Here is a 25,683-nt window from a genome sequence, read left to right as displayed (position 1 = left end):
GCATTGTGAAAAAGGATAACTTGTCATGGACCGAATAGATAATATAGTTCTCTTCAGCACTTTCTGCTTTTCCCTGGGTGCCACTTCTGAATTCACAGCCCCCAAGAATTCAGAATTACCTGGGGGCAACTGACTCTTGTCCTTTCGGTCCCTCCTGATCAATTTGGTTTTCTGCAAATAAAGGAAGAGAAAGAGTTACATGACACAGACTCTCCTTCACAAATGCCCACTCTTAGGTCCCATGTAGCACAGGAGAGCAACAGAAGCAGATTGAAAACAGGCAACCGTGAGAGAACTCATCCAGGAGGGCTTAGGAGGGCCCTGCAAGCAATCACTGGCATTGCTCTCTTAAGCCATTAAACAAGTGACCCTGGTATGACAGGCCATCATCAGAGCATCCTGTCTTGAGTGTAGGCAAACAACACGTTGATTCTTTTCCCCCCGAGATCCCGGGGAAGAACCCGGTTGCTTCCTAGACGGTTGCTGCAATATTCAGGCTTTTTCCATCTGAAATGCTGTTGGTGAATGGTTGAGAGGAAGAAGCCATTGAGATTAAACCCATGAATGGAATCTATACACCATCAAAGCAGAACAATCTTCAAGGCTGCATAGATACTGGGGCCTTTCATGGGGTACGTCTGTTTCAGGATCCTGCACGGCTCAAGAGAAACATACACTGTCCGATAGCATTGGTCCAGTTCTGGTTCTCAGCTAACTTGAGAGGAGGGAAGATGAACAAAGAGACAGACTAAAGGAAGGGAACGCACCAGGGGAGTGACACCTCCAAAGATATAGGAAAGCCTGCCAAGGCTGTCAGGCATCAAAGGAGAGAGACAAGTGGGGTTTAGAATAGCAAAACCAGTTACCCCTGGACAAGAATGCCAACTGACAGTGGCAGGCATAGATTCGTAAAGGACCTGGCTCAGAGATGAAACGCAGAGCTTATTGAAGGTGAGAAGAGAGGTTTCATCCAAATTAGGTCTGACAGACACCTTCTGCGCTCATCTTGCTCAGGTGAGTTGAGTGTGGCCCAATGACCTGACAGAGAAGCCAAGATGACATGGGCATGCCCTGGGACTAGGAAGAGAGCAACGCTCCCTGACACACCTGATATCTGTGCTTAAAACTCAATCCTAGAGCCCAGTTCAGATCAATATGTCTCTACAAGGCCTCCCCACAGGGATGACCTCTCTCGGCACAGCAGAGGTCTGGGGTACAAAGAACAGGAGATCTATGTGGGTGTCCAGTTGGAACTTTATCACCTTGACAGTGGAGTACTCACTGGCCACTTCTAGAGAGGAACAGACTTCCAGATCCTCAGGTGAGAAGATGGCGGCGCTTCTGTAAGGCCGGTAGGAGTCAGACAGCTCGGGAAGAACTGAATGTGTCAAGTTGTGATTATCCGGAGAGTCCCGGGAGCCGACCTGCTCTACCACCTCTAGCAGCTGTCCGCTGAGCCTGCAGGGTGGGGACAACCGAAGATTAACCTGAGAGGGATCTGAAATCCTATGTCCTGTCTGGCTTTGATGGAAGGGACAAAGGAATGGTCAAGAAAGCAGAGAGGCTGACCCATACAAGAGAGAAACAACTCTTCTTGTTTGAGTGCGACAAGCTCTGTTTGTCACAGGAGCAGCAGATAGAAAGGACAGTAAGTGCTCAGCGCACAGGCCAAACAGCAAGCTTGTGAGGAAGGAGCCTCAATTATCTCTGTGCCATCCAGTCATGACTCACTACATACAGTCTCAGAATGGTGGCTTTCCCCCTTCCTGTCAAATGGCATCCAGTTCTGCATTTTGTGGCCAAGTGACTGTCCCAGCTATCTCATCCAGAAAGGCCTCTTTCTCTCAATATCTGGCACGATAGTATATGTTTGTCTTCTTGCTGTGATATGTTCTTGCTAGGAACACATGTCAACGTGATAAATCTAACAGGCAGAAAGAAGACATGCATCTCTCAAAAAAGCACAGAGGAGAGAATGAGCGAGCACAGCGATCCCTGTGACATATTAGTTTACCTGGGTCGGCTGACTGTGGGTTACTCAACAAGAGAGGTAACTAAGAAATGGGAAGCAATCCAAGTACCACAAAAGAACGGAAAGCATTGTGAAAAAGGATAACTTGTCATTGACCGAATAGATAATATAGTTCTCTTCAGCACTTTCTGCTTTTCCCTGGGTGCCACTTTTGAATTCACAGCCCCCAAGAACTCAGAATTACCTGGGGGCAACTGACTCTTGTCCTTTCGGTCCCTCCTGATCAATTTGGTTTTCTGCAAATAAAGGAAGAGAAAGAGTTACATGACACAGACTCTCCTTCACAAATGCCCACTCTTAGGTCCCATGTAGCACAGGAGAGCAACAGAAGCAGATTGAAAACAGGCAACCGTGAGAGAACTCATCCAGGAGGGCTTAGGAGGGCCCTGCAAGCAATCACTGGCATTGCTCTCTTAAGCCATTAAACAAGTGACCCTGGTATGACAGGCCATCATCAGAGCATCCTGTCTTGAGTGTAGGCAAACAACACGTTGATTCTTTTCCCCCCGAGATCCCGGGGAAGAACCCGGTTGCTTCCTAGACGGTTGCTGCAATATTCAGGCTTTTTCCATCTGAAATGCTGTTGGTGAATGGTTGAGAGGAAGAAGCCATTGAGATTAAACCCATGAATGGAATCTATACACCATCAAAGCAGAACAATCTTCAAGGCTGCATAGATACTGGGGCCTTTCATGGGGTACGTCTGTTTCAGGATCCTGCGCGGCTCAAGAGAAACATACACTGTCCGATAGCATTGGTCCAGTTCTGGTTCTCAGCTAACTTGAGAGGAGGGAAGATGAACAAAGAGACAGACTAAAGGAAGGGAACGCACCAGGGGAGTGACACCTCCAAAGATATAGGAAAGCCTGCCAAGGCTGTCAGGCATCAAAGGAGAGAGACAAGTGGGGTTTAGAATAGCAAAACCAGTTACCCCTGGACAAGAATGCCAACTGACAGTGGCAGGCATAGATTCGTAAAGGACCTGGCTCAGAGATGAAACGTAGAGCTATTGAAGGTGAGAAGAGAGGTTTCATCCAAATTAGGTCTGACAGACACCTTCTGCGCTCATCTTGCTCAGGTGAGTTGAGTGTGGCCCAATGACCTGACAGAGAAGCCAAGATGACATGGGCATGCCCTGGGACTAGGAAGAGAGCAACGCTCCCTGACACACCTGATATCTGTGCTTAAAACTCAATCCTAGAGCCCAGTTCAGATCAATATGTCTCTACAAGGCCTCCCCACAGGGATGACCTCTCTCGGCACAGCAGAGGTCTGGGGTACAAAGAACAGGAGATCTATGTGGGTGTCCAGTTGGAACTTTATCACCTTGACAGTGGAGTACTCACTGGCCACTTCTAGAGAGGAACAGACTTCCAGGTCCTCAGGTGAGAAGATGGCGGCGCTTCTGTAAGGCCGGTAGGAGTCAGACAGCTCGGGAAGAACTGAATGTGTCAAGTTGTGATTATCCGGAGAGTCCCGGGAGCCGACCTGCTCTACCACCTCTAGCAGCTGTCCGCTGAGCCTGCAGGGTGGGGACAACCGAAGATTAACCTGAGAGGGATCTGAAATCCTATGTCCTGTCTGGCTTTGATGGAAGGGACAAAGGAATGGTCAAGAAAGCAGAGAGGCTGACCCATACAAGAGAGAAACAACTCTTCTTGTTTGAGTGCGACAAGCTCTGTTTGTCACAGGAGCAGCAGATAGAAAGGACAGTAAGTGCTCAGCGCACAGGCCAAACAGCAAGCTTGTGAGGAAGGAGCCTCAATTATCTCTGTGCCATCCAGTCATGACTCACTACATACAGAGTCTCAGAATGGTGGCTTTCCCCCTTCCTGTCAAATGGCATCCAGTTCTGCATTTTGTGGCCAAGTGACTGTCCCAGCTATCTCATCCAGAAAGGCCTCTTTCTCTCAATATCTGGCATGATAGTATATGTTTGTCTTCTTGCTGTGATATGTTCTTGCTAGGAACACATGTCAACATGATAAATCTAACAGGCAGAAAGAAGACGTGCATCTCTCAATAAAGCACAGAGGAGAGAATGAGCGAGCTCAGCGATCCCTGTTACATATTAGTTTACCTGGGTCAGCTGACTGTGGGTTACTCAACTAGAGAAGTAATTAAGAAGTGGGAAGCAATCCAAGCACCACAAAAAATCAGAAAACATGGTGAAAATGGATAATTTGTTGTCGACCGAATAGATATTATAGTTCTCTTCAGCACTTTCTGCTTTTCTCTGGTTGCCACTTTTGAGTTCACAGCCCCCAAGTATTCAGAATTACCTGGGAGCAACTGACTCTTGTCCTTTCGGTCCCTCCTGATCAATTTGGTTTTCTGCAAATAAAGGAAGAGAAAGAGTTACATGAAGCAGACTCCCCTTCACAAATGCCCACTCTTAGGTCCCATGTAGTACAGGAGAGCAACAGAAGCAGAGTGAAAACGGGCAACTGTGAGAGAACTCATCCAGGAGGGCTTAGGAGGGCCCTGGAAGCAATCACTGGCATTGCTCTCTTCAGCCATTAAATAAATGTCCCTGATATGACAGGCCATCATCACAGCATCCTGCCTTGAGTCCATGCCAACAACAAGTTGATTCTTTTCCCCCGAGATCCTGGGGAAGAACCCAGCTGCTTCTGAGAGGGTTGCTGCAACCTCTAGACATCGGCCACAGCAATGTGTTTCGTTACACATCTCCAAAGGCAAGAGAAACAAGAGATAAAATGAACTTGTGGGACTTCATCAAGATAAAAAGCTTCTGCACAGCCAAGGAAACAGTCAGAAAAACTAAGAGGCAGCCCACGGAATGGGAGAATATATTTGCAAATGACACTACAGATAAAAGACTGGTTTCCAAGATCTACAAAGAACTTCTCAAACTCAATACACAAGAAACAAATAAACAAATCATAAAATGGGCAGAAGACATGAATAGACACTTTTCCATTGAAGACATAATATTGGCTAACAGACACACGAAAAAATGTTCAAAATCATTAGCCATCAAGGAAATTGAAATCAAAACGACACGGAGATACCACCTTACACCAGTTAGAATGGCAAATTGACAAGGCAAGAAACAACAATTGTTGAAGAGGATGTGGAGAAAGGGGATCCCTCCTACATTGTTGGTAGGAATGCAAGTTGGTACAGCCACTCTGGAAATTAGTGTGGAGGTCCCTTAAAAAGTTAAAAATGGAGCTACCCTGTGATCCAGCAATTGCACTACTGGGTATTTACCCCAAAGATACAGACATAGTGAAGAGAAGGGCCATATGCACCCCAATGTTCATAGCAGCATTGTCCACAGTAGCTAAATGATGGAAGGAGCCGAGATGCCCTTCAACAGATGACTGGATTTAAAAGAAGTGGTCCATATATACAATGGAATATTACTCAGCTATCAAAAAGAATGATGTCTCAACATTTGCTGCAACATGGACGGCACTGGAGCAGATAATTCTAAGTGAAATAAGTCAAGCAGTGAAAGAGAATTATCATATGGTTTCTCTCATCTATGGAACATAAGAACTAGGAAGATCGGTAGGAGATGAAAGGATAAAGTAAGGCGGGGTAATCACAAGGGGGAATGAAGCATGAGAGACTATGGACTCTGAGAAACAAACTGAGGGCTTCAGAGGGGAGGGTGGTGGGGGAATGGGATAGGCTGGGGATGGGTAGTAAGGAGGGCACGTATTGCATGGTGCACTGGGTGTTATACGGAACTAATGAATCATCGAACTTTTCATCAAAAACCAGAGATGTACTGTATGGTGGCTAATATAATATAATCAAAAATATTATTATATAAAAAAAAGAGAGAGATACAGTGAAAATTAGGAGGTCTGGAAGTGACCTCCTGTGCCTGGGCTGGAGAGGTATATGAGTCTGGCAGGGCCACCTTGAGAGCAGTGATTGACAGTGGCCCAGACATAAAAGTGCTGTGACTTAGACAGGAGTTGAGCAAAGCTCGCTGACTCATGGAATGTCTTATATCAAACACAGTCCTACAGCCTGGATCACAACAGTTTGTAAGGATAGGATCTACTTATGGGGATTAAGACTCTGAGTCTACACAGGGTGTGAAGAACAAGGAATAGGGACACTACCTGGGGAACCACATGGACTTTCATCCCCTTTGGTATGGGACCATTCTCTGGCTACATCCAGAGCAGAGCCAATTTCCTGTTCTTCAAATGGGAACTCACCATCACTGTAAGACTGGTCACTGTCACACCCTTCTTCCAGAACCGAAGGGGTCAAATCGCAATCATCCACTCTGTCCTGTAGGACTTCCTTCTTTTCGACTTCTTCCTGCTCCACGCTGTGCCGGGTGAGACAGGAATGACAACAGATCAAACCGGGGGGATCAGACATCATGGCTTCCTAGCTGGTTTTGATGGGAGTTATAGGGAATGGTCACTAGAAGCAATGGGCCGTCGCCTGGAGAGGGAAAAAGCTATCCATCCTACAAGAGGCAAAGTGTGGCTGCCATGGTGGGGGATGGGGGGAGAGTAGCAGCAGCAGATACGCAGAGCACTGCCCACAGCAGGGCTGACGAGGAATGAGACTCTACCACCCCAGTATGGTACAGTCACGGCATGAAGCACAGAGGGAGACCAGGCCCGGGGCAGCCACCACGTTCCTGAGTCGTGTTGACTTTAACATAGATTGACCAAGTGGTTACAGCTCTGGAGTCATTGCAGACTGCAGAAATGTGTGGCTGCTAGGCACCTTTGTATTAATAGTGTCACATGACACCCCACGTGTTTGGTTTTGGTAAGTTACTTCTCTTGCTGGTTAATTTTGCTAGTGTCTGTGTACCAATTCCTTTGCTGGTCACCTTCCTACCAAGGCCCTTAGAGAACTGTGTAGGAAGTAGATACGCATCTCCTGGTGTCCAGTCACAGGAAAGAATGGGTATTTTGTCCATACAGGGAGTCCTGAGGCTGGTGAATCCATCTTGGTTTACAGCACCACAGAGACAACAGGCAACACGGCCATTCTTTGCTGACCACCTACAGTTTTGCTAATCCTTGCATCTGACATCTGTGACTCTCTTGACCTCACTTCCTTTTCTTTCTGAGACCCTGTCCATTTTTACCCACACATTACCGGTTCCTGAACATTCATTGTCACCTGGGGGTCCGTGTTTCCTCTTCATGTTCATCCTCCTCCTTCTCATAATTTTCTGCAAATAAATTCAGAAATGTCCCGTCAGCTATTCCCACATCACCACTATGAACACAGTGGCCTCTATGGCCCGAGAGACATAAGTGTCCTTGCATGACTAGGCATCCACTGCATTTAGGGCACTGGTCTTAAGAATTGCTGTGGCATGGCTTTCTGATGCATCAGGCAGTGTGTCTCTGATTCTGAGGATCAGCATCACTGACCCTGGGCAACAGCTTCTACTGTCTCTTGTTGTCCATATCAGGGGATGCTTGTCCAGTTTCAATCTTGGCTTTTGCAAACCGTGTCTAGCAGCGTGCCGCAAGTCGCGCCACAGACACAGGCTCTCTGTGCATTCACAGCTCTCACATAGAGCCTCCTCCTTGTCCTGAGGACAGGACAACCACCCTGTCCCACATCCAACCACCGGGGACTTCATGGGCCCCCGCGTGGGCTCCAGTGTTACTGAGGGGTCATCTAGGAAACATGTTCCAGTCTAAACAGCGTTCCCACCTCCAAGTCCTACTGCATCAAGTTCCTCATCCAACTCCACACGGTCAGGGGCTCTACTTTGTCTAAAGTGCATTCATGAATTTTCCGTATCTGCTCACTACAGTGACAACAGGTTATTTGATATACATTACAGATGAGGAGACAGATATGGACGAAGTAAACCTCACTCTCTCACCCACATTTCATACAGACTGGGCTAAGTCTGGGAACCTCCCACTTAGGCGGGGATCCTAGTACACTAACTAGCTGCCTCCTGTCACAGTCTCCTTTCCGGGATCTAACACTGGTGGATGCTGCCTCCTGCCCCAAGGGCTGTGTTCCCTCAGGGAGGAAGCAGACATGTGGAGCACTATGACCTCCACCATAATCATTTCTCCTCTCTGTTACCACCTTCTAGTCCTGGTCCTCTCATGGCCTTGCGCACAATGGGGAACACAGGACAGCTGCTACAAACAGTGTGAGGGCAAGTGGGAAGACTCTTGTGAGCCCAGGGCCTTGGAGCAGCTCAGTGCAATCAGGGCTTGTGGCTGCCTTACCTGAGCTGAGCTTTCGGGCTAGGCACTTGGCCAGCCTGCGTCCCTCAGCCAGTTGCTCTTGGAAGCCCTGTCCTTGGCAATGCTCAGGGTCATCATGGGAGAGGAGGTCCTCGAGGTGTTTATCAAGGAGTTGGCAAACATCTCTCCCTTCGCGTAACTTATCATATAAACGGGTCAGCTCTTCAGTCTGGTCTTTGATCAGCAGATGGCACTGTCTACGGTGGGACAGAGAGAAAACTTAACAATGCAGAGAGTGGATCAATAGATTATAAGAGCTTTTGGGGAGATTTCTGGCAGAATTTCCCACAAGCAGCCGCCGAAACAAATTTGTGCACATGTGTGGTTACCTGCCTGTGGCAGAGAAAGAAGAAAGTAAAACAAGGCCTCCTCTGTATCAGAGAGTGCTCCTGTGAGCCCCCTTGACGTCCCTTGCATCTTTTTCTTCTGGAAACAGACCCAGGGGCCCTCCTAAGCACACGTCACAGACATGTCCCTCAGCTGCTCACTTTGGGCATACCCATTTCCCTGGAAAACTCCATATAGTGCATCGTGCAGCGAATGGACACACTGGCAGACACAGAAGTGTGGACCGTAGGGCTGGTATTAAGTCCTGAGCTCAGGAGAATGGCAGGGTCAAGAGGACAGCATTTGCTGAAGGAACGGATGACAAGCTGTAGTGAGCCAGGTCGTGACTGTGTGAAAGGGAAATGAGGTAGTGATCTCACAACACGGTGAATGTGCTAAATGCCACGAACTGTTCCCTTGAATTTGGCGACTTTGATATTTTTTTACAAGAGAGAATGAGGCTCTGAGTCATTGGAGTCCATCATTTACCAATCACTGTTGTCTTAGTTGTTTTAGACATAGTTGTGGAACGTGCCTGCCGTGAGGGTTTCTGCCCTTCTGGCCAGGACTTGTTGCTGCCCCAGGTCAGAGATGCCCACAGCTTCCCTCCGACCTCCCACACAGAGCCCTGCTTACCTGAGCTTCTCAGCCAACGTGTCTGCCCGCTCCCTCTTCTCCAGCTGCCCCTTCTCCCCCAGCACGGATTCGATGATGTCGCTGGACTCTTCGCACTCTGAGAAACAGAGATGCCTGTCTCAGTGGAAAGCTGGATATGCTGTGGTGCTCGCTGTCTTCAAGGGAGGAGATGGGGTCCATTCCAGCGCAAATGGAACCCTGGCAACCAGGCTCTGCGCAGGGAGCTCCACTTCTCATTCCTCAGCCTCCTAACTACAGGACATTTGATTCCTCCCTGTTTCAGAGCCCAGGAAAGAACAGCCCAAAAGCTCAGAGGGGAAGTAGACGTGGTGAGTAGCAGGTATTTGGCAGAGTCAGGATTTGTATCCCCTGACACCAACCCTGACCATGGCCACTCTAGCAAGTCTTGTGGCCTCTTAAGTAAAACACTAAGCAGGGACATGACGTAAGGCCCCCAGGACTCCAGGACCGATGGGTCCCCTGAACTAGGATTTCTATACTGAACAAGTATCTCAAAGGTAAAAATTCACCCGATACACTCGTGTGAACTAGAATGCATAAAAGCAGAAGGACCTGAAAGGAATATGGCCAAATCCTAATAAAGTGTGTGTTATTAGAAGCAGTAGAATTATGAACAGAGTTTACACGGTGCCAGGCTCTGCTGTTAGAGCTTTACAAGGAACTACTCAGTATTCATTTCGACTCAGAGAACTAGGACCCGCGATAGTAGTAGTTTAACAGAGGAGGAATCTGAGGCACAGGAAGATAGGCAGTTGGATTTGAGTCCAGGAAGCCTGGCCCAGAGCCCATGCTCTTCACCCCTGTGCTGTGGTACCTCCACCGCAAGCCCTCGGGTGATACCTGTTTTCATCATCTTCACAACTGCTTTCCCAGTTAATGGGATGATTATCGGGAATGTTGTAAATAAGACTTTGTTTGTCCTTCCCTGAAAGCTCATCACCTCTTCACTTTCCTAAATAACAGGCTTCAATTTTTACTTTTGTCTGCATGAATCGTTTTTAATTATACCTCCCCTTGTTATATTGAAAGCAGATTGTGAGAAAATGAGAAAACTTCGGGCTCAGAGTTGTCAGGATTCCTTCCTATCGCTCGGCTGTGCACGTGCCCCATTCTCATGATTCCTCGGGCACCGCAGCCCCCTCTTAAAAATAAGGCCACCGAGCTCCTTATTTCAGGCTTACTGTGGGGGAGAGCCTACCCCACGCACTGGCTTGGGTGGTTCCTGGGGCTGTGGTCTCCCCCACTCACCCTCATTCTCTCTTGGCCACATGTCTCATGGCCCAGGCCTCAAACTGTTGGGCTCCCTACATCATTGAAGGTTCCCCAGCTCAGGGAGATACAGGGGAGGTAGCAGAGGTTGTCTGATGTTCCCGGAAACACGCTCAGCCTTATCACAGGGTATCAAATGGCCTCTGTGGAGCCAGGAAGCAGAGCCTGCATGGGTTCCCTCTCACCAGGGGAGTCACTGTGTGGATGGCGTCACTCATGGATACCACAGTTTCAGAGAAAGCAGAACCCACCTCTATCTCCTTGAAAGCAGGTCATGTCACCTGCTACCCTCCCCCCATGTGTACCATCAGCATGTTTCCCCAGTGTCACTAGCTCGGTGCTTTGCCAGTGGGACATCAGAGGAACCTGACCTGATGGAGCTCTGGAGTCACTGTGATGCAGGATCTGATACTGCACAGAGACAATCCTGAGAAGACCAGGCATTTCTGTGTCTGCACCAGGAATCAATAACTGGGATGTGAACTCTAACCCCACCCTACTTGTCACAGCTAGCCTGTGGAGGTTGCTAACCTATTTGTCTTCAGTTTTCCCATCCTCAGCAAACTGAGGGTAAAATACCCACCTCTACCATTCCTGGATTGTGGTCAGAATGAAATTTATCGTGACAGTGGAAATAGAAAGGACAACATCTGGAGAGGGTTTTAGTTTCTCAGAAGGAATACAGACAGCCATCGCTTTGGTGAGCATGACCTTGTAGGACTTACTGTATTTCTGCAGCTGGTTGGCCAGGGAGTAGGCAGTAGCTTCGGATATAAGGAATTTCTCCTTGAGGTCTCGGAAGTCCTGCTTGCTTTTCTCCAGCTGGGACTGAAGGTCCTGGTTGATTTCCAGGAGGCTCTTTTCTGCCCCAGGATCGGAAAGAGGGCCAAGAGGTGCTGCCATGGTGACGTGTGGCAGAAGAGGTAGAGCTGGGGAATGAGCAGAAGAAACCCAAACACAGGATGGGTTAAAACCCAGTGAAATCAGTAGGTTTAAATCAGGACTGAGGGTTGAGGATACAGGAATTCTCTACTTACTGTTGGGAACAATTTGAACAACACCCCACAGCACTTGAGACTCAGTAACCACAAAAACAAGGTTCAAGATGCCAGAGCTGATAGCCAAAGGCCCTGCCCCAGCTCAGGCTCCAACCGGAATGACAGAGGGAGCACCCAGAATGCCAGGTAACGGTCTGCACTTGTAATAACAGATTTGGAACGTTGGGCCTTTCAGTGGAACCCGGGGAGCCACTGCCTTCCAGTTGCCGAGGCCGTGCTGATACACCAGGCTGCCTGGTCTCCCCTGAAGGTCATCACTGATGGGGACCCCCCTCAGTGGCCACACTCAATAGTTGTCCACCCTTGTGCTGAGACCACAGTTCCCATCTCTTTCTAAAAAATGATGTCAGCATAGTTCTCATTCTTCATTCTTATGTGTGTATATTATCATCAAGGCACAAATAGCTTCCCAAGAAGTTTCCCTTTTTTTTTCTTAAAGATTTATTTATTTGAGAGAGAGAATGGGGCGTGGGTAAAGGGAGAGAGTGAGACAAGGGGCTCAGTCTCACAACCCATGAGATCATCACCCTAGCCTAAACCAAGAGTCAGATGCTCAACTAACTGCACCTCTCCCAACAGGTATTCTTAAGGGCTGCCATGAACTCATCCCACTTGTCTTTAAGGTAAAACAGATCTTAAGGGAAATATTCAAAGTCGCAGACTATCACGATGTTCTTCTCTGTGTCTTCTCTAGTTTTTTTTTTTTTTTCTCTAGCACGAGAAACATGCTAGTGCTTTAGTTATCTTTAGTTGCTTTGTATTTGAAAAGCTTTTAAATTTATTTGGATCTTCTTCTATTTACATCACATTTTTAGGATGTATGTAGTAAATAAAGTTTTCTTTAAAGCAAAACAAACAAACAAATGACAAAAAACCAAGAACATAAGAGAAAAACCAGAGTTAATCTATGCAATGAAGTTTGGAAACTGTTTCCTGTCCCTGCTCTCTCAGTGTTCTTCTTCCTGCATCTCTGTGTTATGTAGGCTACTCTTCCCCTTTGTGGACATGTATTTTCAATTTTCTTAGCTATATACCTAGGAGTGGAATTGCTATGTCATATGTAACCCTATGTTTAACTTTTTGAGAAAGTGCCAAACTATTTTCCACAGCAAAGCGACAACCCCATTTTACACTCCCACTAAGAATGTGTAAGAATTCCATTTCTCTACAAGTCATACTAGTCGGGTGAAGTGATATCTCACTGTGCTTTAGATTTGTGTTTCCCTAATGACTGATGATGATACTGAGCACCATTTCACGTGTTCATTGTTGCATTGGTATTATCCTTTAAAGAAAGTCTACTCAAACTCTTTTTCCCATTCTTAAGTTGGCTGTCTTTTTATGGCTTAGTGTAAGAGGCTTTTTTGGGTTTTGGGGTTTTTTGGTTTTTTTGTTATTGTTTTTTGTATTCTAGATAGCAAACCTCCATCAGATATACAATTTGTAAATATTTCTCCCGTTGTGTGGATTGGCTTTTCACTTCCTTGATAGTGTCCTTTGAAACAAAAACCTTTTAATTTTGATGAAATCCGGGTTATCTATTTATTCTTGGGTTGCTTGTCCATTTAAGAAACTGGCTTCTAACCCCAAATCATGAAGATTTATAACTACATATTCCTCAAAACATTGCTTTTGAATGAGAACTTTCCTGGGTTTTAGGGGGTGGTGGACATTAGTTAATAATGGTTCTTGTCTCTTGATTAATTGTCTGTTGATTGCTATCTCAATTGATATTCTTGTGCTTGTTTTCCCTCCTATGGAGCATGCCGTGGCCTATAACAGAGATTTTGGAAATGGTATCTAACGATATCCTGACCTTGATTCAGGGGAGAGTCCTGGTTATATAGTTGAGTTGGTCTACACCTCATGCATAGTTTCACAAATTGCCAGGGCCTATAGTGGTGAGTAGTTGATTATTTTTCTGAGGAGCACTTGTCCGGTAGTCCAGATCATTCTAGGGCTAGGGTGGACTTTCTCAGTCCCCTCCAGACCGAGAAGACTGCAGGGGTTGGACCTAGTCAAGAATTTCATCTCTGGTCTTCGTGGAAAGTAGACATGCCTCAGGGTTTGGGGAAAGTTGTTCAATACAAATTGGTTCCCCTCCAATCTTCATATTATATACATGATTTCTTTGTAGAAAAGGTAAAAGGTGAAAAAAACTAAGATACAGCCCTCAGAATGGGAGAAGATATTTGCAAATGACACTACAGATAAAAGACTGGTATCCAAGATCTATAAAGAACTTCTTAAACTCAATACACGAGAAACAAATAATCAAATCAAAAAGTGGGCAGAAGGTATGAACAGACACTTTTCCAACGAAGACATACAAATGGCTAACAGACACATGGAAAAATGTTCAAAATCATCAACCATCAGGGAAATTCAAATCAAAACCACATTGAGATACCACCTTATGCCAGTTAGAATGGCAAAAATGGACAAGGCAAGAAACAACAGATGTTGGAGAAGATGTGCAGAAAGGGGAACCCTCTTACACTGTTGGTGGGAATGGAAGTTGGTACAGCCACTTTGGAAAACAGTGTGGAGGTCCCTCAAAAAGTTAAAACTAGAGCTACCCTATGACCCAGCAATTGTACTCCTGTGTATTTACCCCAAAGAAACGGACGTAGTGAAGGGAAGGGCCATATGCACCTCAAAGTTCATAGCGGCATTGTCCCCAATAGCTAAATTGTGGAAGGAGCCAAGATGCCCTTCAACAGACAAATGGATAAAGAAGATGTGGCCCATATATACAATGGAATTTTACTCAGCCATCAGAAAGGAAGATTACCCAACCTTTGCAGTACCATGGGCTGGACTGGAGGAGATTATGCTAAGTGAAATAATCCAAGCAGAGAAAGACAATTATCATATGGTTTCACTCATTTATGGAAGGTAAGAAATAGCAGGGAGATTGGTAGGAGAAGGAAGGGAAGAATGAAGGGGGTGTAAACAGAAGGGGGAATGAACCACGAGAGACTATGGACTCTGGGAAAAAAACTGAGGGCTTCAGAGGGGAGGGTGTGGGGAGATTGGGATAGGTCGGTGACGGGTATTAAGGAGGGTACATATTGCATGGGGCATGGGGTGTTATGCGCAAACAATGAATCATGGAATGGTGCCTGGGTGGCTCAGTCGTTAAGCATCTGCCTTTGGCTCAGGGCGTGATCCCAGAGTCCTGGGATTGAGCCCCACATCAGGCTCCTCCTCCGCTGGGAGCCTGCTTCTTCCTCTCCCACTTCCCCTGCCTGTGTTACCTCTCTTGGTGTCTCTCTCTCTGTCAAATTAATAAATAAAATCTTTAAAAAAAACAAAACAAAAACAAAACACACATGCACAAAAACAATGAATCATGGAACACTACATCAAAAACTAAGGATGTACTGTATGGTGGCTAACACAACATAATAAAAAAATTTTTTAAAAAAGTAAAGGTGAAAGGATATTTATTTTAGAACAACTTGTCTGTTCTTCGCCAATTGTCTGTGCTTTTAAAAATGTGTAAAGGATCATTCAAGGTCAAATACCTTCTTAGCAAAAGTACAGTTCTTGCACCCTACCAGGCGATTATACTGAATCCTATGAATTGTCTTATTACTCAGATGTTATCCTTTTCCTGATGAGAAAAAAAAAAAAACCTGAGAAATATTACAAAGCTTCCCAAGGCCACATATCTAGTGAAGAGAGGAGGCAGCATTAGAAACCATTTTGGGGGACACCATCCAACTCTTGACCTCAGCTTAGGTCTTGATCTCAGGGTCGTGAATTGGAGCCCTGTGTTGGGGTCCACTTAAAAAAAAAAAAGGCAACCAATCTAGCAGATACCCCATTGGGTTTTCATATGCTTATTATCATTTGGATGTATTCTTTTGGTATGGGCTTTTAAAAATATTTCTGCCCATTAATATACTAGGTTTTTTTTCTCATTTTCTTTGTGATTTATAAGAGTTCTTGATATATTTTCGCTGAGTGTTTTGTCAGATATATGTATTGAAAATAATCATTTCTGGTCTATAGATGGCCTTTCATTTTTGAAGGATGTCTTACGGTATACAGAAGCCTTTAGTTTTTATAACAACAATTTAATTGAATTTTTTATGGTGAGTGCTATTGTGTCCTGTTTTAGAAATATTTGTCTATGCCAATATTGTGAAAATACTTCCTATTTTTCTTTTATAAGCTTTGTAATTCTTGCTTTCATATCTCCAGTTAATTTCAATATGTAGTGGGAAGTGTTTGTTAATATTTAATTTTTAAAAAACAAACCATCTTTTGCTCTATTACCTTTAACAGAAAAGTCTTCCACTTCCCCAGTAAAGAATATTAACATATACTCACACGTATACAAAATCAAATAGCTGTGCATATGTGGGTATATTTTTGAATCGCTGTTCTTTCACTTTGATATATTTATGTCGGTTAAGTTCTGACATGGATTCTGGCTCAGGTCATGATCTCATTGGTGGTGAGATCCAGCCCCAAGTAGGTCTCCATGCTCAGCAGGGAGTCTGCTTGATATTCTGTCCCTCTCCTTCTCCCTCTACTGCTCCCCCACTCACTTTCTCTCTCTCATTCAAATCAATCAATCTTAAAAACAAAACAGAATTTCCAAACTATTTTCTAGAGTAGTTGTAGAATTTAACATGCCCATCAGCAGTGTACGAGAATTCTAGCTCCTACACATCCTTGCCAATACTTGGAATGGAGATTCTTTTCATTTTTGCCATTTTAATTGGCAGATAGTGGTTTCAATTTGCATTTTCCTAAAGTAATGATGTAGATCTTGGCATGTCCTTATATGCCTTCCGTATATATGCTTTGCTGAGCTGTTCACAAATCTTTTACCCATGTTATCATTTTATTTTATTTTTTTAAAGGTTTTATTTATTTATTTGAAATAGACAGAGAGCAAGAGCGGGGGCGGTGTGGAGGTGGGGTGGGGAGGGCAGAGGGGGAGGGAGAAGCACATTCCCTGCTCAGTGGGGAGACTGACAGAGGGGGTAGGGGCTAGATCCCAGGACCCTGAGATCATGACCTGAGCCAAAGGCAGCTGCTTCACCAACTGAGCCACCCAGGCACTTTTCTTTTACCCATTTTTCAATTGGATTGTTTGTCTTCTTAACTTTTGAGAGTTCTTTCAACGGTTCTATTAGGAGATCTTCACCAGATATGTAATTTATAAATATATTCTCCTTCTATGTTTTCCCTTGATTTTGCATTCTCTCACCAATGTCTTCTGAAGAGCAGAAGTTTTCAATTTTGATGAAGTCCAAAATTGTTCTTTCATTAATCACAATTTTGGTGTCATATCTAAGAAACCATTGTCTGGGGGCGCCTGGGTGGCATAGTCGGTTAAGTGTTGTGATGCCAGGGTCCTGGGATCTAGCCCCACATCGGGCTCTTTGCCCTGCGGAGGGTCTGCTCTTCCCTCTCCCTCTGCTGCTCCCCTGCTTGTGCTTTCTCACTCTGTCAAATAAATAAATAAAATTGTTAAAAAAAAAAACAGAAAGAAATCATTGTCCAACATTATGTTCTAAACACTTTTTTAAAGATTTATTTATTGGGGTGCCTGGGTGGCTCGGTTGGTTACTCATCTGCCTTTAGCTGAGGTCATGATCCCAGGGTCCTGGGATTGAGCCCCCTTTCAGGCTTCCTGCTCAGCAGAAAGTCGGCTTCTCCCTCTCCATCTGCCTGCCCCTCTGCTTGTGTTCTGTCTCTCTCAAATAAACAAATTCTTTTAAAAATTATAGATTTATTTATTTAATTTGCGAGAAAGTGACAGAGAGAGAGCAAGTAGGGGGAGGGAAAGAGGGAAAGAAATTGAAGCAGACTCCCCACTGAGTGCATAGCCAACTCTGGGCCTGATCCCACCACCCATGAGCTCAGGACCTAAGTCAAAATCATGAGTCAGATGAGCCACCAACTGTGTCACCCAGGTGCTCCTAAAGACTTTTCTACTACGTTTTTTTCAAAAAGTCTTAACATTTTAAGATTTCTATTTAGGCCCATACTCTATTTTAGGCTAATTTCTGCATGGTGTGAGTTATGATTCCAATTTTATGTATTTATTTTCACATGCATATACATAGGTCATATCCATATTCATGTGCTGAAAATATTACACTTGACCACTTAGTGAAAGATTATATATTTTTTTAAAGATTTTATTTATTTATTTGACAGAGAGAGAGGCAGCCAGCAGAGAGAGGGAACACAAGTGGGGGGAGTGGGAGAGGAAGAAGCGGGCTCCCAGCGGAGGAGCCTGATGTGGGACTCGATCCCAGGACTCTGGGATCACGCCCTGGGCCGAAGGCAGACACTTAACGACTGAGCCACCCAGGCGCCCCAAGATTATACATTTTTAAAAGATTTGTTTATTTATTTTGGGGAGGGAGGGGCAGAGGGAGAGAGAGAGAGAATCCCAAGCTGACCCCCTGCTGAACATGGAGCCTGATGCAGGGCTAGATCCCAGGACCCTGAGATCATGAGCTGAGCCAAAATCAAGAGTTGGACACTTTACCAACTGAGCCACCAGGACCTCCAAAAGATTATACTTCTTCTTTTTTTTTTCTTTTCACAGTTTGTTACAATTTATTTTTAAGGCCAGTTATGTGTTTTTATTAAGATGATTTGCTTTTGATTAAAATGACTATGAAGTATATTAAATACTTTTCTGTTTTCATAGAAGGAAGGCACCCAGGTGCCCAGCTACCACTTCCATGTGCTAGTCTCTGTGAAGAAGGCAGAGGATATTACTTAAGCTACTGCTTTAAGTCAAAAGATTATACTTCTTACAATGCTTTGCTTCTCACGTTTATCAAAAACCTCTTCTCCGTATAGATGTTAGTTTCTTTTTGGAATCCGTAATCCATTTTATTGATCTGCTTACCTGTCATATGCCAATACCAATCTGTATCGATTACTATAACTTCAGAATAGTTCTTCAAATTAGGTACAGCTAGCCCTCAAACTTGGTTCTTTGTTTCACACGTCTTTGGGGCACACTAGGTCATTTACAGTTTTCTATGAATTTTAAAATCAACTCGTCACTTTCTACCAAGGATAAAGGCTGAGATTTTGAGAGTGATTCAATTGAGTGTATATATATCAGATGGGGGAAATTGATGTTTGAACAGTACTGAAGCTTGGGACCCATGAATAAGAATTTCTCTTCATTTCCTATGGCTTCATTCATTTCTCTGTGAAATATTTTGTGATTTTCACTCAGATCTATCCCTCAGTATTTCAGGCTTCATGCTATTATCAATGGTATCACTTTTCACATTTCAGTTAGGCATTGCGATCACATAAAACACATCTGAGTTTTATATGTAGATTTTTTTAATGTTTTTTTTATTATATTGTGTAGTCACCATACAGTACATCCCCGGTTTCCGATGTAAAGTTTGATGATTCATTAGTTGCATATAACACCCAGTGCACCATGCAATACGTGCCCTCCTTACTACCCATCACCAGTCTACATGTAGATGTTTTATCTTGATACAAACAAATGCTTTTCAGAGTCAAGCTAGATCTGCCAGTGACCATATCTTTGGAGATTTAGGTATTTGCCAGGTGACAAGAATCTTATTCCATTCACTTGGAGTTTTCTCAGCAGCCCAAAGAAAAGGTAAATAGCTCTACAAAGAGTCTTGTGGACGAATGCATGTGAAATGCTTTGTATGTTCATTAATAAACTTTCCTTAAGAGTAACCACTCAGTTGGTAAGGCTGCTAATCTATCTTGTGTTTAGATGCGATACCACAGTTGAGAAATTTAAGGGCCAATGTTTTCTCTTATTATTTTACTTAGTCTTGAATAATCTACTGCCAGCACTATGTACTACCAGAAGCCTTGGGACGGTATGCAATGATATATCCATCAAATACCATGAATGGTACCCAAACCTGATTCGTCTTCTTTCTGATGTGATCTATTATAAAATGATACCAACAGCATTAAAACAATTAATAGTGGCAGGCTGAGGGCTGTGTGTGACTCAGTTGTGTGACTGAGTTACCGTTGGAGACAATGGCTCCTACTTCAAATCTGAAGTAGGTGTCCACTCCCATGAGTCTGTAAGCATCAGGTCCTGATTCTGCAACAGAAGCTGTAGTCCTTTGCGTCAGCTTCATTCCCCCAAGGAAGAGAGAAAGATCTTTGGTTTAAGTCGTGAGTGGTGTGTGTAGCATATTTAAGTTACCTCTTTAGGCTTTGAACTTAACATCCTATCAGGCAAAGCTTGCTCACCTCTGTGACTCACAAGTTCAAATTCCCAGTGGCTCAGGTGACATGTCTCAAAAAAACCAAAGCATCCATTCAGTATTAGGTGTCTCTCCTAAAGTTCACCCTTGATGGCCTAAAATGTGGCACACAAACAGCTTTATATGTGTTTGATTCATGTTTGTCTAATGGTTTTCCAAAGTCTAAGTATGCAAATGACTTTCGGTCCAGTTTTTGTTTCCCAATGCTCTGCCTATTTGACAGGGCTCAAGAGTCAATATAAACACAGATTTATTTCAATTTGTTTATAACCAACCAATCATTGTGTACATGACATATAATTCTATACATTCCTTCTTTTACCTGTTTACATTTGGATGTTGAGAGGATAGGATATTACTCGCCTCTTCCACTGACATCCTGAATTACAGTTCTGCTCTCTGTTAAAACAAAACAAAACAAAACAAAACAAAAAGCTGCTTGACTTGTTATTCATCAAAGTCATCATAGGATGTGTTTAAATCTCATTATTTCTGAGCGTCATTAATTTTTAAAAGATTCTATTTATTTTAGAGAGAAAGAGTAGTGCGAGCTGGGAGAACAGAGGGGCAGACTCCCAGAGGGAGCAAGAATCTGAGGCAGACCCTGGGCTGAGCGTGGAGCCCAACTCGGGTCTTGACCTCACTACCATGAGATCATGACCCGAGCTGAAACCAAGAGTCAGACGCTTAACTGAATGAGCCACCCAGGTGCCCTTTGGTTTTCTAAGAATGGAAAAGTCATTTTTGGCTCAAGCCAACAGTGGATAATCTGTGAAAGAATGATTGCAGTGCTCAACTTCAACCTACTCACATATTATTTTAATCTGATTGTTTTAGGTGCCTTCCCCAGACATTCTCAATTGAGGCTCTCCTGAAATCAATCTGTCCTTATGGAAAACATCAGAAATCTACGCCCAAGTAACAGGCAGAATTAGAAATTTGTTTCACCATTCATTACCATCATCTAATATGCCCAGAGGGAACTGTCAACAATTCTGGATACACCTAGAGGTAACTTGTACTTATCCTTACCTAGCTAATCCAGTCTCTATTCCTACCGTATTTTCTTTTTTTTAAATAATATTTTTATTATATTATGTTAGTCACGATACAGTACATCCTTAGTTTTTGATGTAAAGTTCCATGATTCATTACTTGCATATAACACCCAGTGCACTATGCAATATGTGCCCTCCTTCATACCCATCACCAGCCTATCCCATTCCCCCACCCCTTCTCCTCTGAAGCCCTCAGTTTGTTTCCCAGAGGAGAAAATTAACTAGATACAAAGAAGTAGAGTGAATTGATGACCTTCCTCAGTACTAGTGAACAGCTTCCAACAGTAGGCCTTGACTCTTTGCATTTAAAGCATATTTGTATTTGGGAATTTTTAATTTGGGGGGAACATTGTATGCATTTTCACCTTAGCATGTTTTTCTTCAACTTCCTTTATAGTATATGGTTAACAAGGCTTCTGGACTAGTCAATATCCCCATAATTTCATGTTGAAAACTAGTACAGTTTTATAAATCAATAACCAACCAATACACAAGGCTACTATGGTTTTCTCATTGCCCTAAGGAACTGAAGTATACTGTGTCAATTACGTACTTCAAATCTTAAACAGACTGTCACATAAAAAGTATTTAAGATAATTAACTTAAGAGAAAATATTCAACTTCGACAGTAATCAAATAACAAAGTACAAAAATTAAAATCATCATTGCATTAAAAAAAAGAATTATTGCAGATCGTGGACTAAATTTTTAGTGTCCATCGAATCCAAAATTTTGCTAGATATGTTTTCTCAAGATGGTGTAATGTTACTATGAGCCAGCTCACTTGTAACTTCAAAAGCCCCAACCCTTTTTCTCCACCACCTAAGGGATACTGTCACAAACTCAGCCCAGCCCTTTCTTCTGCCACCGGCCAGGTGATCTGTTTTATTGCATGACCCTCCTGGCAGAGCAACTTTCCAGCATGTTATGTGCATTAAGGGCTTCCTGTTTCTCTACGACCAATGCAAGAAAGTGGTTTGCTTTGTTATTTGGCATCTAGAGCCATGATTAGCGTCAGCTTTGTTTCCCCGGAAGTCATCAGGTGCTGTTAAATGCAATAACTTTTCTCCCACTACACTACACTTGACTCCACTCAAATATTATATTCCCTAAACCTTCACTTTCTGAGTAGATCCTTGACCCTTTCCATTCATGACCCCCAGGCAGCATTATTAAGAATATTATTAATATCATGTGGCTTCAGATGCAATGGTCCACTACCCTGGGCCTCCCTGACCTTAGGGCAGAACTATCTGCAGTGAGAATGGACATTTCCAACCCTTATCCAAACATCATTGATCCCTCTAAGCCCACACTTACGTGGAGGACATCGACCATGAGGGCAGCTCCAAGGTCGAGGCTAGGCGTCTGGGGCAGAGCCTCATGGTCACATCCTCCTCCTCTTGGAATTGGTGCTTCCCAGCAGTTCAAACCAAGCCCGCTCCATCCTGTGGGGCTCGTCGGCAGGTGCACAGGTTCACTGTGGCCTAAGTTACTCTCTTAGTCCTCCTTCCTTGCAGAGTTGGAAGCTGCTGTATGCATTCCGTGGTCTCCCCTGATTTCTCTGAACTCAACTTGTCCTTCTTCTTACCTCCTGCGCCAACCACCTGCTTCACCATTGCCTTGGACATCGTTGGGTTATTCTCATCCTCCAAACGTGCTGCTTTTCTGTCTTTCATTGGCTCCCTCTGTTCTCTGTTTTCAGTGTGGGCTCAGCTCAGGCTCCTGCAGGAGACACGCAGAGAAGAGACCAAGTCAGGTCTCAGCTGCAGTCCCCAGGGCTGCTTAACAGGCATCTCAGTCCCTCATGCACTCACAGAATCTGAGCAGGAGGTGACTTTGGAGAATTTGAATAACAACCTTATCTTACAGATGAGGAAACTGAGGCCCAGAGAGATTAAGACATTGCCCCAAACTCCTTTATCACTTGATGGCAGGAGAGCCCCCACAATGGCCTTGGCTGCAAGCTTCCCTGTCGAGGCACCTAATGCACCCTCCAGAAACCCACAACAGAATTTCAGGGGACACTGAAATTAAAAGTTCCCCTTAAAAATGCATAAGTAATTTTCAGGAGACCTTGGATTAAATGTAAGCATTTCCACTGTTAAAAACACCAGAAGGCCTATTTGGGGACAAATCTTTTCTCACAGCGATATAGTTCTCTTCCTTTTATTCACTTTTAAATCACTGGCTAATAGACCAGGATCACAGCACACAAGTGTATTACGTAACACTCATCATGATCACAAATAAAATGCACTTACGTGATTATCGATCAGATATCCGACTCCTGTGCCAACATTCATTTTCCTGAGAGGTGGCATCAGTCTGCCTTGCTCAGCCATGTCCCCAGTGCCTCCATGACAGCCTGCCAGGTGAAACATTCAGTAAATACTTGTCAAGTGGATAAATAACAGTTACCAGGAATGACGAACTTTTACTGATCTCCAGTCCCAACCATATTTCCGTTCCAACCCTATCCCAGGTCTGTGCTGAAGCAATAAAAGCACAGCCTTCAGAGAAGCTGTCCAAGAGTCCGATAGCAGCTTCACCACAGGTCACATACGCTTTACTGGATCATTTAATTGTCTCTTTGAGCATATGTATCTCCTGTATGATAGAAAATGTATACTATAAATTAGGAAAGCCAGCATGAGCCACTGGAAAGTTAGATGTGAACTGGGACATCATGTAGCAGACAGGGCTCCAGTCCCTGGGCACCTGCTGCAGAGCTAAAGGACACCTACATCAGAGTCACTGTGGTGCTTGTTAGAATCCCCTGGGAATAAGGCAAAGAAGCTGCATTTCAGACAAAAACTCCAAGGAGATTCTCATGTATGAAAAAAAGCCTATTTCAAACAAAGAGCCTAGGATGGAGATTCTGACGCCCCAGTGCTCACAAGACTGACTCCGGTTTGAGCAGACCAAGTCCCTCATCCAAGGTGGCTTTCAACGGAGAAAGGGGACATTTCTGGGAAGGGCTCCTACCTCATGTGGGTCCTGCTTCCATGACTTGGGTTTTTAGGGCGTTTCCTCCTCGGCTCCAATTGCTGGGGGATGTCAGCCCTCATGGGAGTCATTTCTTTATGAAGACCTCTGTCATTTATTCTGCCCCTGGAGAAGAGACAGCAGAGATCAGTTCTGGGCTCCACAGTTCTAACCTTCCTCCTAAGCCACCTGGGTAAACTGAAAGCATGATGACAGACACAAATCAGGGTCAGGGAAGAGGATCCCAGAGGAGTGAGATGGTGAGGGCAGCCCCTCCTGGGAGAGAGAACCACAACAAGGTCACTATCAGACGGCTTCGTGTGGGGATGACATACTGACCAATTCTGTGAGCAGAGAACCCATCCTCGTAATTCCAGACTCCTGAGCCATAGGACTGTGAGGTAACAAATGCTCTTTGTTGCTTTAAACCACCGGTTTTCTAATTTGTTAATACTATCAGTAGAGAACTAGTTCAGATGCTTATCTCTACTCTCCTGGGTTTTTAATCTTTAGAAACATGTAGGCTGATCTCTATAAAGAAAAAAAAATCGGTAACACCTTGAGATCCTGGGAAGGCGGGTGAGGGCTGAGCCAGGGCCGGAAGCAGAATTGTGGGAGCAGCGGAAGCTCTGGCCTCTGCGGACTGAGTGCAAGGAAGACAATCTCCCTGATTTTTCAGAGGCTCTTCAGGTTCTCTTCTCTCATTCGGTCTACAGGCTCAGTGCATTTGAGGAGCAACACTGGTGTTCCAGCAGTGGCATCTGATAAGGAGCTTGATCCTGTACAGAAACTCTTTGTGGACATGGTTAGAGACTACAGAATGAAGCTTCTGGAGGACATGCTGATACTGGCCCAGAGCTCCAGCAAGACCTAGAGAGAGCTCTTCAAGCTTAAGCAAATGTATGGTGGAGCAGACATGAATACGTGCCCGGACTTCAAATCTGAAGATCCTAAATTTGAAGTCATCGAAAAGCCCCAGTCCTGAAGAAATAATGTAACATTTATTTGGTAATTTGAGCTAGATTCGTTGTACAACTGGATCAGAATAAACATACATTTCTCAACTGTCACGTGTTCTTTGAATTCTGATTCCAAATGAATGATTTGGTGATGTTGGGTGTAAAAAAAAAAGAAAGTCAAAGAAAAACAGTAAAAATCTATTCGACACGTTCACATGATGTTCCCTAACCCTTGTAACATGAAGGACACTGTGAAGGGCATTTCCTATCTACAATAGGTTCTTTCTAACGCTCTCTTCCTGAGACCATGGGGGGTTTCTAACGCTCTCTTCCTGAGACCATGGGGGGTGTTCTTTCTGGCTGCAAGGAATAAAAGCCCCAACTTGTTTCATGGGAGGTGTGTTCCTGGCGATTTGAGTTAAGGGAATTGTCATCGGCTAAGGCCATGCCAAGGATCAATTTTTCACCCAGATGTGGTGTGACAAATTTCCCAAAAATGAACGGACCGTTTCAAGGTAAGATTGCTCCCTGTACTTCATCTTTTCTTATCCCTGCTGTATTTGTAACTATGGGAAATTGTATAAAACAAGACAGAGAGTTATGATAGATGGCATGTGGGATTTAATAAGAGCTGTTGGGGCGCCTGGGTGGCTCAGTCGGTTAAGAGTCTGCCCTCAGCTCAGGTCAGGATCCCAAGATCCTGGGATGGAGCCCCGCATTGAGCTCCCTGCTCAATGGGGAGTATGCTTCTCCCTCTCCCTCTGCTGTTCCCCTGCTTGTGCTCTCTCTCTCTCTGTCTCAGTCAAATAAATAAATAAATAAAATCTTT

The 25,683-nt window shown here is 44.4% G+C and overlaps 1 protein-coding gene and 1 pseudogene across 1 annotated transcript in view; one reads left to right on the top strand and one right to left on the bottom strand.

The window, feature by feature from the left end:
- Positions 1–25,683, bottom strand: part of LOC123803586 (NBPF family member NBPF4-like) — a 52,764-nt gene that overhangs the window by 15,281 nt on the left and 11,800 nt on the right. Inside the window, exons 4-14 of the mRNA XM_087860576.1 lie at positions 23,896–24,021; positions 23,172–23,275; positions 22,228–22,632; positions 20,172–20,248; positions 11,247–11,450; positions 9,232–9,328; positions 8,251–8,465; positions 7,169–7,220; positions 6,105–6,353; positions 3,375–3,554; positions 1,263–1,458 (exon numbers count right to left, since the gene is read on the bottom strand). Coding sequence (XP_087716702.1) covers positions 1,263–1,458; positions 3,375–3,554; positions 6,105–6,353; positions 7,169–7,220; positions 8,251–8,465; positions 9,232–9,328; positions 11,247–11,424 — 1,167 coding nt within the window. The 5' untranslated portion in view covers positions 11,425–11,450; positions 20,172–20,248; positions 22,228–22,632; positions 23,172–23,275; positions 23,896–24,021. The remainder of the gene's footprint in view (positions 1–1,262; positions 1,459–3,374; positions 3,555–6,104; positions 6,354–7,168; positions 7,221–8,250; positions 8,466–9,231; positions 9,329–11,246; positions 11,451–20,171; positions 20,249–22,227; positions 22,633–23,171; positions 23,276–23,895; positions 24,022–25,683) is intronic.
- Positions 19,423–24,960, top strand: LOC148106693 (ATP synthase peripheral stalk subunit F6, mitochondrial pseudogene; annotated as a pseudogene).

Source organism: Ursus americanus, unplaced genomic scaffold, assembly GCF_024610735.1.
Source record: "Ursus americanus isolate L20-20 unplaced genomic scaffold, mUrsAme1.1.p SCAF_140, whole genome shotgun sequence".
NCBI lineage: Eukaryota > Metazoa > Chordata > Mammalia > Carnivora > Ursidae > Ursus > Ursus americanus.
Note: the sequence above shows the minus strand (reverse complement) of the source record. Positions and strands in the feature narration are given on the sequence as shown.